We start from the raw sequence: 19,582 nt of genomic DNA on the forward strand, positions 1-19,582 counted from the left end.
AACTTGTCAAAAAGTGATAAGTGATTATTAAAAACTCTTTATTTCACAGAATACTTCCATAATTTTTTTTTTTAAATAAACTTTGCTAAACACCCTTTAAATTGCTTTTCCCACCGGCCTTAAACCCCTAAATACTTTTCTTAAAAAACCCTTTTGTGGTAAAAACTAACCCAAACGCTACCTAAATCGAGAAAAATGTGACCAACCCGACCCGCAGATCGATATGAATATATACTCCAAAAAAATTCCGTCTGCTATTTCTCTACTTCATCGTTGTATTCATCTTCTTCACTTTCACCATTTTTTGTTTGCAATTACCAAGCTCTGTTTCTGGATCACAGTTGAGAGCGTTCTCACAATTTCCTAATTCATGGCTTCAGCGGTCGATTCCGCCATTCAGAAACTCGCCACCGTTCAACTCAATGAACTCTCCACATCTTCATCTCCTAATCTCCAAAAAAACCTCTCGATTCTGTCTCCCGAACAGGTATGTGTATGTGTATGTGTGTCTGTATAAAATGAAGTTGCACTGGATTGATCTTACCTTTTTGAGGTATGTGCAGATAGAGCTCGGAAAGATGTTGTTGGAGACGGGTCAGGTTCATTTGTTTGAGAATTGGCCCGATCCTGGTGTTGATGATGATGATAAAAAGGCTCTGCTTGCTCAGGTAATTTTACTTGCTGCTAGGGTTTTGAATCAGGCAATTAATTTAGGTCGTTTCTATATGTTATCCTTTTGATGGCCCATCTCCATTGACCTTGGTATCGTGTAATCGCATCTTCATTACCCTAAATTGGAAATATTATATCAAAAGTATATCAGATCCTAGCTTTTTGATGCTTATGCATAGGATTGCAACAATTTTCGTTGCTGTTTGTATCCTAGAATGACATTTGCTTAGTTCTTTTAGGTAGATCTGCTTAATTCAAGCTACCCTGGAGGTTTGGCATCATATATCAAGACTGCCAGAGAACTTCTGGCAGATTCAAAGGCTGGAAGGAACCCATTTGATGGCTTCACACCTTCTGTAAGTTACTACTACACCCCATCTTTTGGTATCAACCACTGCAACTTAGCCTTTTGTTTTCTTGATTATCTGCATTGTTAAGTTTATCTCATTATGATCATTCAGTATAAAAAAGGTCTCTATTTTTGAAGGTTCCATCAGGCGAAGTCCTCACTTGTGGTGATGATAACTTTATCCAATATGAGGAGAGTGGTGTGAAGCAGATACAGAATGCTGCATTTGTTCTTGTTGCAGGAGGGCTTGGGGAACGTCTTGGATACAAAGGAATAAAGGTTTTTTTCACATCATTTTATCAATGCTAATATCAAAACATTTGTTTATTTGACTCAATGCTAATATCACATCATCTTACAGGTAGCGCTTCCTATGGAAACAACTACAGGAACTTGTTTCTTACAACATTACATCGAGTCCATATTATCCTTATCAAAAGCTAGCTACAAGCATGCTCAAGGTTCTTCTTTTTTCACTTTTTGTATCATCCAACAACTAGTTCATTATTTTCTGATTGCTTCATGTCATCATTAATTCTGAATTGTAGGTGAATGTCAAAGAGACGTACCTCTTGTGATAATGACATCAGATGATACACATGGGCATACATTACAACTCTTAGAATCAAATTCTTATTTTGGAATGAAACCTACACAAGTTAAACTTTTAAAACAGGTAAATCTTTTTTCCACCATTGACACTCAATACAATCTACAGCAGTCAACATGGTGTTGAATGTTGATAGTTCACCTTAATCATATTACAGGAAAAGGTTGCTTGCTTGGCTGATAATGATGCTAGGCTTGCTTTAGATCCAAACAATAAATACAAAATACAGGTGAGATTTTAAAAGTTATACAAGTTGATCCCTTTGGCTTTTCATAATATCATAATCTGTTGTTTTCTTATTAGACAAAACCTCATGGCCATGGTGATGTTCATGCTCTTCTTTATTCCAGTGGTCTTCTTAAAGAATGGTGTGTAGATTTATTACTTTATCTGTGTCCTATATAATCTTTTCATTTTGCAATTATAGCTTAAATTATAAGTGCCCATTTTAGCCCTCTTGATCCAAGTTATGAAGCCACTGTTACTTTTTTTTTTTTTTTGCAGGAAAGATGCTGGTTTGAGATGGGTCTTATTTTTTCAAGATACAAATGGACTTCTTTTTAAGGTTCTTCAAAATCGTAGCATAATTACTTCATGTGGGAAAAAAGTTTAAATAAAATTTTATTTGTTCCCATTTTTTAGGCGATTCCTGCAGCATTAGGAGTTAGTGTCACTAAAGAATACCATGTTAATTCTCTTGCTGTTCCTCGAAAGGCCAAAGAAGCCATTGGAGGCATTACAAAGCTTACTCATACAGATGGTAAATTGTGTTGACTAGTGACTACATTTTTTTTTTATATTTATTATTCATTGTTGTCTAAATAATATGATATTAGGTAGGGAAATGGTGATTAATGTGGAATACAATCAGCTTGATCCTCTCCTTAGAGCGACAGGTCATCCTGATGGTGATGTCAATTGTGAAACTGGCTTTTCTCCATACCCTGGAAACATAAACCAAGTATGATTCTAGATTCTCATCTGATTTTGACTTTTTTTTTTCTTATAATCATAAAGTCTTGTTTTTTAAATAATTATGTTTCATTGCAGTTGATTCTTGAACTTGGCCCTTACATTGATGAACTCTCAAAAACTGGTGGCGCCATAAAGGAGTTTATTAACCCCAAGTAATTTTCTCTCTTATTTTTAAATCTCCTAATAATTTTTGTCTCAAAAACTAATTTGTATATTTTGCATTGAAGATACAAAGATTCAACTAAAACTGAATTCAAATCCTCCACAAGATTGGAATGTATGATGCAAGATTATCCTAAAACATTGCCTCCATCTGCTAGGGTTGGATTCACAGTAAGTAAAACTTCTTCTTCCAGTTTAAGATATCTTTAAACAACTTAAGATTTTTTTTCCAAAATTTTAATCACTTTTTAGGTGACAGAAATATGGCTTGCTTATGCACCTGTAAAGAACAATCCTGAAGATGCTGCAAAGGTACTAAATTAAAAAATATATATTTTAATTCTCACTTGATTTGATATAAGTAACTAATTTAGAAATCACTAAATTAAAGGTACCTAAAGGAAATCCATATCACAGTGCTACTTCTGGAGAAACAGCAATTTATCGAGCAAACAGCATGATTTTAAGAAAGGTTAGCAAAACTCTGAAAACTGTTCCTATAATTTATATATTTAATTCCAGTTTCTTATGTGTTTATATAGGCAGGTGTGAAGGTGGATGATCCAGTTACACAAGTCTTTAATGGTCAAGAAGTGGAAGTGTGGTCACGTGTTGTGTGGAAACCAAAGTGGGCTGTTACATTTTCTGATGTTAAAAGCAAAGTGAAAGGAAACAATTCTGTTTCTCAAAAATCTACATTGGTTATAAAGGGTCACAATGTTGTTATTGAGGATCTTAAGTTGGATGGAGCTCTTATTGTTGATTCTGTTGATGAAGCTGAGGTAAACTTTTAATTGAAAAAGTTTGAAGTCATTAGGCATAATAATATATTAATGGTTAAATGTGTGAAATTTTAGGTCAAAGTGGGAGGAGGCTCTGTGTGTAACAATGGGTGGACGATTGAGAGTGTTGATAAAGATTGTGTTGAATTGCCTGAGGAAGTGAGGATTAGAGGTTTTAAGATAAACAAAAAGGAGCAGTTGGAAGAATTCTATGGTGAAAGTGGGAATTTTTGCCTGAAGCCATGAATTTTATGATTTGTGATACCGTGTTGTATGTTTGTTTTATTTTGGGTTTTAGCCCAATTGGAGCTCTATTTGGTTTCGAGTTGCAACTGCAACACATGTATTGATGATGTAGAATTTGATTCTTGAGTTATAATTTGTTATTTGGTACATTTCCATGGCAAGCTAATTATATTTTAAGCATTTGTGGATAAAATGTGATATCACTACGCTTAAAACTTGAAAGAGCTCAATAAATAACAAACGCAGTAAGCATTAAATATCAAAAAACAATCTTAAAAAGATCATAAGCATAAAAACAAAAGCCAACAACTGCAAAACGAGAGAAAAACAGGGGCACACCTAATCACCATATGCAGCGATTTGATCAATCACGTTTGCCACAACTTCTTTAGAGTCCCTCAGCAACTTTATACTTCTGTTCAACTTGTCCCGTTTTCCTGCCACCATCGGTGCCTCCTCCAGCATCCGCTCAATACCACCACCATGTGGCGCCATTAACTCCTCCAGTATCTCAACCTCCATGTCCCTGTTAATAAGATTCTGAATGCTAAAAAGCATATGAAGAGCCATACAATCCACCATTCTTCTCAACACGATCTTCCAATAAGCAATCATCCTCATCTTCATATCAAATGCTTGTTTCACCACATCAACGCCATACTTTCTCAGATGCTCCACCTCATAGCTCAACCCCTCGATGTTAATCTTCCCTGACTTTGAATGATCAATAATGGCTTCCACGAAAGCTTGTTCATGACTCATCAGCTTCTGCCAAATTAGCGTATACTCTGGATTACAAGTATAATCTGTCATCTTCTCCATCTCTACCATCTCAATCACTCTGTTAACAGAAGCCGCCTTAATCTTTGCCATCAAATTATGTGCAGATCTTCTCATTGAAGATTGTAGTGGAGGGTAATTCTCGGAATGACGCAACAAAACACTGATCAAAACATCTTCAATATAATGCCACAAGTTCCCGACGAATTCAACAGGCATACGAGAAATTCCATTTACCCTTCTGTTGAGTATGGTGAGAAAAGCTGCTCGAGGAAGAAAGTTGGGTAGTCCAATCCCTTTCGCTTCTTCCAGAACTCTGATTTCTTCCATCAAGAAAAACCCATTTCCTTCATTGTCAGCAGTGGCTTGAAGTTTGACGAAATACTCATTCAACATTTCTGATAAACGAGCAGTTCCATGCATGGATTTAACATCCGGGTACTCCTCAAACTCGCCTCTAATCAGAATCTTTCTCAACGATTCTTTAACAGAACCGATGATTCTCATGAACGCCGTCATGGCTTCTGCAACAGAGGTCATCTTCCGAGGTAATTTGTTCAATTGATCGACATACCCAGTAAGTTTCTCGTTGATCTTTGTGACGATATCCGGGAGACACTTTGATATGATTGTCGATTGAATCTCGACCAATTTTTCAGCCAAAACAGGGACCCCGACCATGGACTTATCAACCAACGACAGTAGAGGATGTGTCTCAAACAGCTTCGCTTCCTTGATCCTAGCTTCCTCATAACTCTCCTTACCAACTCTATTCCTGACACAGATATACCCGAGGCCAACGTTTACATCATTAGATGTAACCTTTTCTAAAAGACCTTCGGGGTTTTTATCTGCTTTGGTAACAACAGCAAGCGTCCTTTGTCCGGTTACGTCCACACGTTGAGACATCCTTATGGATTCACAAGTGGAAAAGTCAACGGAGGCAGAGAGCACATTCAAAATGATGCTCTCCTCGGGAGTTATGTACTCCGTGATAATGGCAGATATCTGTTCGTAGATGTCTTCGGGTTGACCGTGAACAGGAACTCTGGTTATTCCGGGCAAATCAACCATGGTAAGATCAGGGACACCTCTCTTTTTCACGATCAGTGTGAGCGGAGTATGTGATATGCCTTTCCCATTTCCAGCAATCTCATCCGTCGCTGCTATAATATCCTCTTCGATTCGACTTTCATCAGTAACAACACTTTTATTGTTGTACTCCAAATGGAGCTGAGGGCGAGGGTCTGCATGATGCTGTAGCCTCATGATCAATGGGACTCTGGTGCAAATGCCTTGTGCACGAGGGAGGCTGATTCGAGCAAGTGACTCAAGCACACTGGATTTCCCAGACGACTGGTCACCAACAACAACGATGGTCGGGAGTTGGATCCCTTCTTGCATCACCTTAAGATGACGGAGGTTATCAACGCAGTTAAGCAAGGGTCGGATTCGATCATCATATTTGGATACAAGTGGTACTGTATGATGAAGGTCAAGAGTACCAGACGCTCCTTCATCAACCACGGAAGAGTAGTCATCATCACTGTCAGATGAGCTGTAGTTCCTTCTCTTGGACGAACTTTTAGATGCACTGCTCTTGGTGGCTGTTAGAGCCATGTTAATTAGAGAAAGAAACTGAGAAGAGAGAGAGAGATGACTGATTTAAAGAAAAAATGAATGTAGATTACATATTTGTAGGTAAAAAATCGCAACCGCGGGTGGATGAGACGACTAAGCGCTTCCCCTTCCTACTAGTAAAGTACTATTAATACTACCATTGAATTCTTTATAATGGTTCATTTAATATGATCGTTAATATATCGAATGGAAGGGCAGTTTCAGTTATATATATATACGTGAATAGAGAGTTCATGCAGCGCCTTTTGGTGAAGATCATCAAGAGCATTTATGCCCAATAATATAATAATAATCGCTCGTATATGTATATGTATGTATGTATATAGTAGCATAACGAAAAAATTAAACCATTAGATGATAAAACAGAACGTGAGAGATGAAAAATGATTGGACGTTGTCTAAAAAACATAAACCAAAAATTTAACAAGACGGTTATCAAAAAATATGAACCCAAAATAGGATTTTTACTGCGACCGGAGAAAAGAGATAACACATCTATTAAAATGTTAGAAGTTATAAATTATAATAGTTATTATCACCGAATACAATTCACAAAATAAAGTACAAAATAATTAGTTTCAAGTTAAATATTTATTTCAAATGACCCCAATATCTAAAGCACCCGCAATTTGGTGCTATATATAAAACTATAAAAGAACCGAGATTGTTCTATTGAGATAAAGTTGTTTATCTGTCATTATCCTTATATCATATTTATCAGTTTGTTTTTAGATAATTGTCAATTCAAAATCTTGTATAAAAGGTTCAGTAGACTTGCATTGTACGTATTGAGTTTTTTCAATCAATAATACAAATCACTTTTCTGCTATCAAATTATATATGGTATCAAGTACCAGGCCACCGACGATCATGACATGAGAAAAGGGAGACGCAAGCAAGAAGAATGAAGACACCATTGATGCTAACTTGCCCTACTACATCCATCCGCATGAGGTACACGATGTGTTGAATGACAACAACTTCAATGAATGGAAACCGGAGATAATGAATTTTCTATTTTCAAATAACAAGGTAGGATTGATTGATCGATCGATCGATCAATCAAGAAACGAGAAGCTACATTTCCCATGTACATGGCATGGATGTGAGTTGATGCCATAGTCAAGGATTGGCTAATGACAACCATGGAAAAGGATATTCAAACCAGTGTGAGGTATGCAAACACCTCAACCATGGATAATGCTCTCTTATCTCATCCTCGGGCTCCCAAGTCCACTTCGACCCCTTACGGTGCAATCATTACACCTTCACCAGCTCTACAACTGCGGAATCATCCACTAAACACTTCCGCAGCTGAGAGACATGAAATGTGATATGAATTCGACTGAGCTCGGATGGAAGGTCTAGACGATACGCAACCCGGCCCACCCAAGCCAAAACACTGAAGGGACCAATATACATGGGGCCCAACTTGCCCTGCTTCCTGAATCGGATGACGCTTTTCCAAGGTGAAACCTTCAGGAGAACCATATCTCCCACCTGAAATTCCAATTCCGACCAGCGCCTGTCAACATAACTCTTCTGTCGATTATGAGCTGTCTAGAGCCTGCTCCGAAATAGCTGAATTAACTCAGTGGTCTTGAGTACCACCTCAGTACTCCTCATAACTCGCTGACCGACCTCACCCCCAACAAATCGGGGTCATGCACTTCCTCCAGTAGAGCATCTCAAAAGGAGGTAGATCAATGCTAGCATGATAATTGTTGTTATACAAAATTTCCTCTAACGGAAGATACGTATCCCAACTCCCGCCAAAATCCAATACGCATGCATGCAACATGCCCTCAAGGGTCTGAATAGTTCGCTCACTCTAACCATCGGTCTGTGGATGAAATGTTATACTAAAATGGAGACGAGTGCCCAACTCGTCATGAAACCGCTTCTAAAACCTGGAAGTAAAGTGAACATCCCTGTCCGAAACCACTGATACCGACACCCCATGACGTGCCACCACCTCCCTGATATAAATCTCGGCCAACTTCTCTGCAGAAATACTCTCATGAATCCGAATGAGGTGCACGTTCTTGGTTAATCGATCCACGATGACCCAAATCGAATCCACTTCGTGCACAGACTTAGGAAGCTTCGTGATAAAATCCATAGTGATGTTTTCCCATTTCCATATGGGAATCTCCAACGACTGCATCTTGCCATGAGGATGTTAATGCTCAGCCTTGACTTTCTTGTAAGTCAGACACCGCTTGACATACTATGCCACATCCCGCTTCATGCAGGGCTACCAATAATCAGGACGAATATCTCTATACATCTTCATCGCCTTGGGGTGAATGGAGAACCTCGACTTGTAGGCCTCCTCCATCAGAACCTGGCGTACACCGCCCTAATACAAAACCCAAAACTGCCGATACAGACTCAATAATCCGCGGCTATCATAATCGAAGGAAGTCAGCTGAACCACAATGCGCTCACTCTTCCGGTGCTCTTCATTCATAGTCTCTACTTGAGCCTCACGAGTCCGCTCCAACAGTAGAGTAATCACGATCATCCTAAAAAATTTTATCTCTGATCGGAGCCCCGACCGTCTTGCAGATGAGAGCATCGGCCACCACATTGGCCTTTCCCGGGTGATAAAGGATCTCTCAATCATAATCTTTCACCACATCTAACCATCGACGTTGCCTCATGTTCAGATTCGGCTAATCCATTAGATACCTCAAGTTCTTGTGATCCGTGTAAATAGTACAACGAACCTCATAGAGGTAATACCGCCAAATCTTGAGGGTGAAATCATGCCCCCCAAATCTAAATCATGTGTCGGATAATTCGCCTCATGAGGCTTCAACTGCCTCGAAGTGTAAGTAATCACACGACCCCGTTACATCAAAATTGCCCCCAATTCGGAGATCGAAGCATCACAAAAAACCACGAAGTCATCAACACCCTCTGGCAGGGTCAGAATCGGTGCCTCACACAACCGCTGTCTAAAAGTCTCAAAAGCTGCCTGCTACTCAGGCCCCCAACGAAATGTCACCGAATTCTTGGTAAGTCGGGTCAATGGAACAACGATCTTGGAGAAATCCTAGATGAATCTTTGATAATAGCTAGCCAGACCAAGAAAACTACGAATCTCAGATGGAGACCTCGGAACCTCCCACTGCATCACGACCTCGACCTTGGCCAGATCGACCAAATTACCCTTTTGGTTGACTAGGTGTCCTAGAAATTGCACCTCGCGCAACCAGAACTCGCACTTGGAGAACTTTGCGAAAAGTCTCTCCCTACTCAAAGTCTCCAACACTTCCCTCAAGTGCTCCTCATGTTGCTACTGAGTTTGGGAATAAACCAAAATATCGTCAATAAATACTATCACAGACCGAACCAACATTGGTATTCACGTGCGGTTCATGAGATCCATGAATGCGACTAAAGTATTGGTGAGCCCAAAAGGCATCACCACGAACTCTTAATGACCATATCGATTCCGTAAAGTTGTCTTCTACACATCCTCATCCCTGACCCGCATCTGATGGTATCCCGATCGCAAATCAATATTGGAGAACCAAGATGCGCCCTGAAGCTGGTCGAAATGATCATCAATCCTTGGGAGGGAATAACGGTTCTTCACTGTTACCTTATTCAACTTTCGGTAGTCGATACACATACGATGAGACTTATCATTCTTCTTTACAAATAGAATCGATGCTCCCCAAGGCGAACTGCTCGGTCTAATAAATCGCTTGTCTAATAGCTCCTGCAGTTGTATAGACAACTCCTGCATCTCGGGAGGAGCCAACCGATAAGGTGCTTTGACTATTGGAGCCGCACCTAGAACCAGATCAATCTTAAACTCCACCTGCCTCTATGTAGGTACCCTGGGCAAATCCTCCAGGAATACATCCGGGTAATCCAGCAGAATCGGCACATCATCCATGGTCGCCTTACCCTTATCCCGAGTATCCATGGCATAGGCGACAAAACCCGACCAACCTAATGAAGATAGCGTCTGGCCCTCGCTACAGAACACAAAATTGGCCCACGCTATAGTCTCTCACCATGAATCACTAAATCTCCCCCACTTGGGGTCCGAACCCGAACTAATTGTTGCTCACAGTCGATCACTGCCCCATTAGGGCTCAACCAATCCATGCCCACGATAATCTTATTCCCTGTTGGGTTTTGTATACTACAACATCCTATGGTGCGCATACAACCCTTAATGATTTAGATCTATGTTTTCTCTAATTATACATGCAATATTGTTTCCAAAGCATTAAGCCTACAACTACCATACAATTGACATAAACAACATTAAAATGAGTTATAGAATTACCTCTTGTTGTAGCTTGTAGTTTCGGTCTTTAAGAACTTAGCACCTCAAGTGTGATGCCTCAATGGTTCACAAACACCATGAACAAATGAGGACTTTTGAGAGAGAATATCCTTGCATAAAATCGGCTCAAACGAACTCTTATAACATATATAGTGTCCGATTTTAGCTATAGGGTAACATATATATATATATATATATATATATATATATATATATATATATATATAATAGGATTCTAAGAGTCATGGTTAAACCCTAATCCATACCCTTGAGCTTATTATCCATGATCCATGATCCATATGGACTAACTCAAGTTATGGATTCTATTATAAACTTAGTCCATCATGTATCATAACCCCAAACTATATATATATATATATATATATATATATATATATATATATATATATATATATATATATATAACTAATTTACACAATTAGCCCCCATTAATCTAATTAGTCTCTTTTGATCACTGAATTAATTCCAAATGTAACGCCCCGATTCTCAGGTATTGTTTTAAATAAGATTTCTTGGGTTAGGCCCTACTCGACGAGTTGGTTGCCCTACTCGTCGAGTAGCAGCGGGGTGGGATCGCGAGTTAAGTGACCTACTCGACGAGTTCATATTGGGACTCGGCGAGTAGGAGCTGGCAGATGAAACCCTAAATCCCGGGGTTTTGCACCCTATTTAAAGGAACCTTAGCCTCCCTTGGTCCTCTTTACAATTCTAGAGAGTCCTTGAGAACCCTAATACGTGTGTGTGTGCCCATTGTGTGTTTGAAGCTTGAAAAGAGGATTTTTGGAGGGAGAAGGCTTGGAGGAGAAGGAGATTGGAGCAAATGGAGTGTAGGAATCAACACTTATCTTAGTTATCATCTTCTAGAGGTACCCAAATCGCCATTTTCCTTGTAGATCTCTTCTATTGGTTGAGTTTTAGGGTTTTTGTGGAATATTAAGTTGGTAAGATGGGCTATGGGCTAGATCTGAGGTTGTAACTTCAGATCTAGACCCTCCTTGGATTCTAGAAGCATAAAGTTATAGTTTTGGTCATGATTGAGGTCCCTCTTGAGCATGAAGATCCATTAAGAACTTAAAATAGGCATTTCGAGCCTTTATAGTCATGCATGCACGTAAATTTTGCTACTTTATGTGATAAGCATGCCCTAGAAGCTTGGATCTATGATTTGGAGCCGCTGCATGGCTAAAAACAAGTCTGTATGGAAAAAGGACTGAATGGACTCAGCGAGTCACATGAAGATGGCTATGAACTCGACGAGTTGGAAGAAAAACTCGACGAGTCCGATGAAGATTGCCATAAGACTTGACGAGTTGAAGAACAACTCGGCGAGTCGGATGAGTTTTCTCCAGGATATGTATACATGTGTATCCGTCGAGTTGAAAAGAGGAAACTCGACGGGTGGCCTTAAAGTTTGATTGAGAATCGAAGGAACTCGACGAGTCACCCCGATGACTCGGCGAGTTGGAATGTGCTTCAAGGAACTCGGTGAGTTGAGGTCAATATGGATTGTTGACCTTGACCGAGGACTTTGACTTTGACCAGGGGTTGACTAGTGGGTTATGGAGTACCTTAAAAGGTTAAGGACTATGAGTATGTTGTACTATGATAATAAGTGGTGGAGCCTGTGTCAAGTGATTCGAGAGTTGGAGTTCACTTTTCGAGTCAACATCTGCGAGGTGAGTTATCCTCACTATATCGATAGGGTCTAAGGCACCAAGGCCGACCCTTTAGTTGTTATCGTTATGATATGATACATGTAGATATGATCCGTTAGATCATAATTAGGATAGACTATACGTTATGTTCTTATGATCCGTAGGGATTGCTAAGTTAGTGACTTGCTAGGTCAGTGCTCTAGTTATGAGAGATTGCTATGTGTGGTAATCAGTGAGATAGATATGTTCGATGTTTTGTATATGCCAATAAATGTTGGTATGCACACATGGTTATTTGCTTGTTGATTTGGGTTAAGGCAGTCCTACTTTATGCTGAAGGCCAACATACCCTATGAGTTGTCCGGGGAGACTGTAGGCCCACATGGCGGTCCAGTCATGCCGAAGGCTCGGTGTTGATTTAGTAGGATGTAGGCCCTGGAGGGCGGTCCAGTCAGGCCAATGGCCCAGTATGCATGTTGTTGGTTTGTGGTTACATACTTGGTATTTCAGCGTAGTATTGGTATTTTGGGGGTAATTCACTAAGCCCTCGGGATTACAGTCTGCAGTTTATTGTTTCAGGTACTTCAGGAGGAGTTCATGGCAAGGCAAAGGCGTGACCGTACCGCTCCTCATGCTTATGATCTTGTTTTGGGACAATCTGATGGATATTGATAAAAATGTTTTGTAAACTGTTACTATCTGGTTTTATTTATGCTTGAAAAGTTTAAATTTGGCGTAAAAATTTATGGGTGTTACACCAAATTAATTCTTGATCAATACGAAGTAAATCATATGATTTCATATTAATATATTAGAACTTGTATTAATAAATCACAAATAACCTCTTCTTAAAAGTCTATCCTATCAAATTGCTCTGGTGAAGGCAACCCTAATAGACCATGCTACTCTCGGGTCAAGTACATACCAATTATAGTTATGGGCTTAGACACTGTAACACCCTGTTTTGGATTATTTTGTGATTTAAGGCCCGTGGGCCTTAATCCGAGTATGAGAAGGTTTTGAGGCATTGAAAGAGAAAGGTTATGCCCTTTTGGGATGTGGGTGAGGTAGGTTGTGTGATAAAAGAGTTCGGTTTGTGCTTTAGAGCCCAAATGTAATGTTAAGGCGCTGGGCTTTTCATAAATTTTGGATCTGAGTTCGAGTGGGATTCAGGAGGAATAAAGTTGATATAAGTGTAGGGCTTCTCGTTAGCTTTCCGTGGATATAAGGATCATCGGAAACAGACTTATAACGAAGAAGTTATGGTCTTCAGAAGTTTTGTGGTTTTAGACTTAGCCGAGTGCGCTGAGCGTAATTTAGAGTATGCTGGGCGGAATTTAGAGTACGCTGGGTGGAATTTAGAGTACGCGGGGCAAGCGTGTGTTCGATCCAGTATCAGAGTGTTGTAAGCCTGCGGGTGTAGCCGTAGCATTCACTAGTAGTCAGATAGCATCAGAGTGTTGTAAGCCTGCGGGTGTAGCCGTAGCATTCACTAGTAGTCAGATAGCATCAGAGTGTTGTAAGCCTGCGGGTGTATCCGTAGCATTCACTAGCAGTCAGATAGTAGTAGAGTGTTGTAAATCTGCGGGTGTAGCTGTAGCATTCATAAGATTAGCAGATAGTACTAGAGTGATGTGAGTCTGTGGGTGTAGCCGCAGCCTTCACTAGGTTGGTAGATAGCGTGAGTGCGTTGTTAGGACGCAGAAAGATCAGTAGTACTCACCATTTCAGGTATAGCAGTAAGGATATGGAAATCCATGGATTGGATTTCGGAATTTCCGAAACGGATTAGACCTGGTTAAGCCAGTGATAAGACTGTAGAAGCGCCACTACAGAGATGAGAGCAATGAAGCAGTGGACTGCTTAAGGTCATTTATGACATAAGGCTACAATTGGTGATGTAGCAATCGCGTTTAGCTTTGGGTTTGGTGACGTCAGGATTCGACGCATGGAACGAGTCAGTTAGAGCAGAAGGCCGTTAGGGCCACAGTGTCAGGATAAGTAGTAGCAGCTAGATCCATAGAAGAATTTCGTCCAGAAGTCGTGCAAGGCGGCTAAGTGGGGAGTCTTTTGGCTCCGCAGCCAGGTCGGAACCCGGTATTTCAGATGATTGGCGGAAAATTGAGACCAGGTAGGTCTCGATAGATGTCAGGAAGCAGCCATGTGACAACATACAGTGTTCAGACAATTCAGTGTTTCGGGCAATTCAGTGTTCAGGTAGTTCCGTGTTCAGACAGCTCGGTGTTTCAGGCAGTTACAGCTCTTGGGCAATGTTAGTAATTGTGCCCTGATTTGCAAGTACAGACAGGATAACTGGTTTATTAGGAAGTGACGAGTCACTCACAGCGGAAATAGCTGAGCATTGGCCAAGTATAAGTGATCTACAGGGATAATTGGGTTTGTGAACCTGTTTTGTAGTGGAAATTTTCAAGCTAGCAGAAGTTGAGTAGTCAGTTGAGAGATAAGCAGGCTGGTTTCATCGATAATAATTTGGTATGAGTGGTCTTTCAGGGAATCAGACCATCTCAAGGCAACAGATATCAGTCGGAATAGATGTGATCTTGTCGCGAGGGTTGGTCACAGTTACCCTAGAAAGGCTAGGGTGTGCCCAGGATGGTGACCAGGTTACTAGAGTGGTTTGAAGTGAAAGGAATGATTTCAAGGACGAAATCTAATTTAAGTGGGGGAGAGTTGTAACGCCCCGTTTATTTCAATAACTTAATAAATATAAGTCCCAGACTGATTTGCGAAGAATTTTAGATGTTGAGGGTTAAAAGTGTAAATTACAGATTAGTTTTGTAAGTGTTTATGAAGGCAGGGACTAAATGGAAATTATTGGGACTTCATTGAAGAGATTTTAGAGGCCTAGGGGTTGTTTGGTAAATTCCGTACCTAAGTTGTAATGGATTCTAATATTCAGGGTTTAAAGTGTAAGTTTTGGATTTCATTTGAAAGGATTTCATGGGGAGGGACCAGAAATGTAATTATGAGGAAATGCTTATTTTGGACGGGTATATATATGCGTTCCTAAACCCTAACCCTATCTGGTAGCACTAGCCGTCATCCCCACCTTATCACCCCTCCTCCAGCCGCCATGTATGAAGTCGCCCCCCTAGTCCAATGTTCCGATCGGTTGAGTAGCCATTGTCCGCCGCTGCTACACCACCGATGAGCGCCATAACAGCACTGTCGGAGACGTCATGAACATCACGCATAATCGCTGAGGATCGGTCTTTGGAGCAGCGTTTGTCATCTGTTGGGCGTGAATGAACGAGAACGGCCGGTAAGACCCAACCGTCACTCACCTCCTTTCCCTTTCGTTCTTACTGTGAACACGAAGCTAAAATTGTTGTTGCTATCGGGTGACCCTCGGGTGTCGTTTTCTTGTTCCAGCACCATTGCCGCCGTTCTTCTCTTCTTTTTTCGTTCCTTTCGCTGCCATGGGGTTGTTTCTGCTCCGGTAATGATCGCCACCCCGAAAGGACAGTCGAGCCTACGTGGATTATCACCTGTCGTGTTGAATCGAGAGGTGCTGTGAGGTTGTTGCTGGCCGGGATTCGAAGAGAAGAACCACCATGGCCTCCTGCCATGGTGGCCGCCGCTGCTGCCGCCTTCCGGTGATGTCGTTGCCGCCGTGAGCCACCAAGCTGGTGGCTGGGGTGAACCTTGCAAATTAAAAGCTTGTATGTGTGGGTTTATTTCGATGTAGGTGTGTGTGGTTGTATTTTATTAGTTGTATGTTTGTTAGGTGTTTGGGGTAGCCGGAGTTCACAGAAGAGCCACCGCCACCACGAGCCACCACCGGCCACCATGGTGTGGTTGTGTGTGTGTGTTAGTTAGAGTGTGTTAGTGTGTGTGTGTGTTTATTTTTGGATAAAAACCTTGTAATTGTAATTAGCATGAATAATAAAATAATAGTAACCACCACCGTAAGGTGGTGGCCGCCGCCGTGAGCCGCCATCGACCACCACTACCCGAGGTGGTAGTGGGTGGTGCCCCGCTAGCAAACCCTAATGGGCCTAGAGATTAGTTTTGGGCTTATTGGGCCATGTTTGAGTGAAAACCCTAATTAGGATTTAGAAAACCCTAATTGTGAGTAATTGGGCCTTAGACTTATTGGGCCCACTTATGGGCCATTGGGATTGGATTGTGAATTAAGCCCAAATTATTCCATGCTATTTATCTAATAGAGTAAATGAATTAATTGATTAAGTCCTTAATGGGTTAAGTGAGAAAACCCTAAATTTGAGAAGTTATGGGGACACACACACGAGAATTATTTAATAAGTGAAATATTAAATAATCATTGGCAGAAATTAACCTAAGCAATAATGGACTTAATGGATTAAGTCCTTAGTGGATTAAGCCCTTAATGGGTTAAGTGAGAAACACTTAACCCTAGTTATCATTTGATGTGAACCCCTTCACTTGGGCTTTGTGTTGGGCCATCCGAGAATAATCAAATGGACTAGAGTACTTAGTTGGACTTTAGGGTAAGGCCCATATGAAGGATTGGGCCCAATTTGGAAAATTGGGCCATAGATGGGCCATAGTTGGGGCCGAGAGGATTGTATGATATTGGGCCCTTAGAATGGGACATGTTGGACTAGACTGGACATTTGGGCCTTAAGGGAAGTCCATGTAGAGGTTTGGGCCCAATTTGGAAAATTGGGCCATATGTTGGGCTTTGATCCCTAGTTGACTTTGGGCCTATGGATTGGGCCTTGGGCTTAGGTAAGCCAAGCTAGGGGTAATATAGTAATTATCCAAAGCATGTATTTATAGTTATGTGTTAGAACCCAATTATTAATTGGGTGTTATTTGGTGTTGACAGTTCGGGAAACTGTCAACCAGCAGCTGGGGTGGAGTCTGCGGGACTTCAGCAGTGTGGGATTGTGTCGACGGGACTTCAGCAGTGTGAGGTGAGTTTCCTTCCAGTAGGAACGGGTCTACGGCCACAATGCCGGCCCGTTTAGTTAGCAGTAGTTCCGGACTTCAGTCCGATGCAGTAGTTCAGTATGCTTGGTGTCTTTGTGATACAGACATGGTATGAGTTATGTGTTCTGGACTATGGTCCGATGCAGTATCCAGTATATGTGTTTATATTATATGCTATGATTACGTTACGCTATGTTCAGTTAGTTCTGGACCTCGGTCCGATGCAGTAGTTAGAGTGCTTGGTGTCTTTGTGATTCAAGCATGTTTTATGTTATGTGTTCCGGACTCTATTCCGATGCAGTATGCAGTATATGTATTCATGCTAGTTGATATGTTTATGCTATGTTATGTTCAGCCAGTTCCGGACTTCGGTCCGATGCAGTTAGTTCCGGACTTCGGTCCGATGCAGAGGGCAAGGCCCTGGTTAGTTCCGGACTCCGGTCCGATGCAGTTTCCGGACTTCGGTCCGATGCAGTTAGTTCCGGACTTCGGTCCGATGCAGTCAGTTCCGGACTTCGGTCCGATGCAGTCAGTTCCGGACTTCGGTCCGATGCAGTTAGTTCCGGACTTCGGTCCGATGCAGTCAGTTCCGGACTTCGGTCCGATGCAGTGGGCAAGGCCCAGTAGATGCTTTATATGTTATTGTATGGTATGTGGTAGTTTGGGGGAGCTCACTAAGCTTCGTGCTTACGGTTTTCAGTTTTGGTTTCAGGTACTCAGTTTTTAAAAGAGGAGCTCGGGAAGATTGCAGTGCACACACCATTTGTTCAGCCTGGGATGTTTATACTCTGATATATTTGACAATTGTTAAGATATTTTGAGATACATTCTTTATGATTCTTATATGACGATTGATGAACATGGTTTTATTACTATTTTAAAACGAAATTTTCAGACTGTATTTTTGGGATGTTTCACTAAGTCTTATATTGGGCCTTAAGTGTTGGGCCTGAAGTTTGGGCTTGTTGTGCTAGAGATTTGGACCAGAGGAATATGTATATGTGCCTTGGGCCCTTGAGTTGGGCTTGCCTCTTGGACTTGAGAGTTGGGCCTCGATAGAGTCCATTTATTATTGGGCCTTGGTGGGCCCAATGGGTTTTGGGGTTATTTATGGACTAGTTAGTGGACTACCTTTAGACCTAGAGAATGAGGGTTGGGACTTAGATCCTAATTTGAGATCATTGTAGATATGGCTCAGAGGTAGAGGCTGGTGCGCATCGATGACATTCGTAGGAGCCGTTCATCATTCGAGGTGAGTCTTCTCACTATACACTACCTAGAGTGGTATTTATGTGTAGACCGAAAGGGTCTTGTATGCTATGTGTATGTATGAGATTATGTGCATTTTGTTGTATGTATGCCATATGTTGTATAGACCGGACCGGAGGGTCCAACGATATAGACCGGACCGATGGGTCCAACGATACAGACCGAACTGAAGGGTCCGATGAGCTATGATCGGACCAGAGGGTCCAACGAGCTACGGGACTGGAGGGTCCCGCTGAGACACATCGACCGGAGGGTCATACTGTAGCCTCGAGTGGCGTATGTGTTGTACGTGGTATTTTGGGAAACTCACTAAGCTTCGTGCTTACCGTGTTATATGTTATGTGTTTCAGGTTCTTATCAAGACCGTGGGAAGGTGGCGGCTCGATTGTACACACCAGAGAAAAGAGTCACGAATGGGGATCCTGGATTTTGATAATGTTTTGAAAACTTTGTTGACTATTAAATGGTGTTTATTTAAAATGACATGTGTTTTATGAAATTAAAAATGAAAAATTTGTTTGAAAATTTACGATGTTACAGACACCTAAGCCAATAATCTACCACTTGGGTAATTCTAATAACAATTATTGCAAGTATAACTCCACAACCCGACTAGCAATCGTATTCAACAAGTTCTCTCTCTCTCTCTCTCTCTCTCTCTCCCAAACACACAGACAGCATAGCTGATATTGTTATTTGGTTTTTATATGTATGGTGTAATTATAGAAGTGAGAATGATGTCAGAAGATGGGTCGATTGGAGTATTTCGTCTTTTGCTCATTTATCTTGTATTTTATATCTTGTAACTTTGCCTTGTTGGGTTAATCGGTTTGAAAAACAAATTTTATAGTCAAGGGCAATATAGGAAAGTTACTATATTTTGGTTTAGTTTTATCTCGTATGTAGGTATTAGAGTTTGAGTAGGTTTCCAATCCAATTAGTATATATAGATGTAATAGTTTTAACTTTAAATTTAAAGTATTGTCGTTCTCATAAAACTTTGTGTGCAAGTCAATAATTTCTTTTCCTGTTTTGTTCTTCGTTTCTCCCTAGCACATAAGAAATTATTTTAGTTTAGTTTCTTACACTTGGTATCAGAGCGGTTTCATTGAAGGGAGTGTGATTCGAGGTTAATTACAATTAACCCCGTTTCTCGGGCTTGTGAGAGAC

General features: G+C 41.0%; 2 protein-coding genes and 1 long non-coding RNA gene across 4 annotated transcripts; 2 read left to right on the forward strand and 1 right to left on the reverse strand.

The window, feature by feature from the left end:
* The first annotated feature begins 249 nt into the window (after positions 1 to 249).
* Positions 250 to 3,945, forward strand: USP (UDP-sugar pyrophosphorylase). Its single transcript, XM_079025997.1, has 17 exons — positions 250 to 487; positions 564 to 668; positions 912 to 1,028; positions 1,160 to 1,300; positions 1,383 to 1,482; positions 1,570 to 1,697; positions 1,789 to 1,860; positions 1,935 to 1,999; positions 2,136 to 2,196; positions 2,274 to 2,391; positions 2,468 to 2,592; positions 2,682 to 2,758; positions 2,834 to 2,939; positions 3,021 to 3,080; positions 3,160 to 3,240; positions 3,311 to 3,550; positions 3,626 to 3,945. Exons 1-17 carry the CDS (start codon positions 371 to 373, stop codon positions 3,794 to 3,796), a joined length of 1,884 nt encoding a protein of 627 aa, XP_078882123.1. The 5' UTR covers positions 250 to 370; the 3' UTR covers positions 3,797 to 3,945.
* Positions 3,946 to 4,026: 81 nt separating this feature from the next.
* On the reverse strand, positions 4,027 to 6,226 carry DRP4C (Dynamin related protein 4C). Its single transcript, XM_079025996.1, has one exon. It carries the CDS (start codon positions 6,194 to 6,196, stop codon positions 4,136 to 4,138), a length of 2,061 nt encoding a protein of 686 aa, XP_078882122.1. The 5' UTR covers positions 6,197 to 6,226; the 3' UTR covers positions 4,027 to 4,135.
* A 9,034-nt stretch (positions 6,227 to 15,260) lies between these two features.
* Positions 15,261 to 18,937, forward strand: LOC145087895 (uncharacterized). Of its 2 annotated transcripts, XR_013700910.1 has the most exons (4): positions 15,261 to 15,488; positions 15,599 to 17,127; positions 17,856 to 18,395; positions 18,763 to 18,937. It is a non-coding gene; the product is annotated as an uncharacterized LOC145087895 (long non-coding RNA). The 2 variants fall into 2 exon arrangements; XR_013700909.1 differs by having other exon boundaries at positions 15,599 to 18,395.
* Positions 18,938 to 19,582: the final 645 nt, after the last annotated feature.

The sequence above is a fragment of the Lactuca serriola genome, chromosome 2 (assembly GCF_051521515.1).
Source record: "Lactuca serriola cultivar US96UC23 chromosome 2, Lser_US96UC23_V15, whole genome shotgun sequence".
In the NCBI taxonomy this organism is placed as follows: Eukaryota; Viridiplantae; Streptophyta; class Magnoliopsida; order Asterales; family Asteraceae; genus Lactuca; species Lactuca serriola.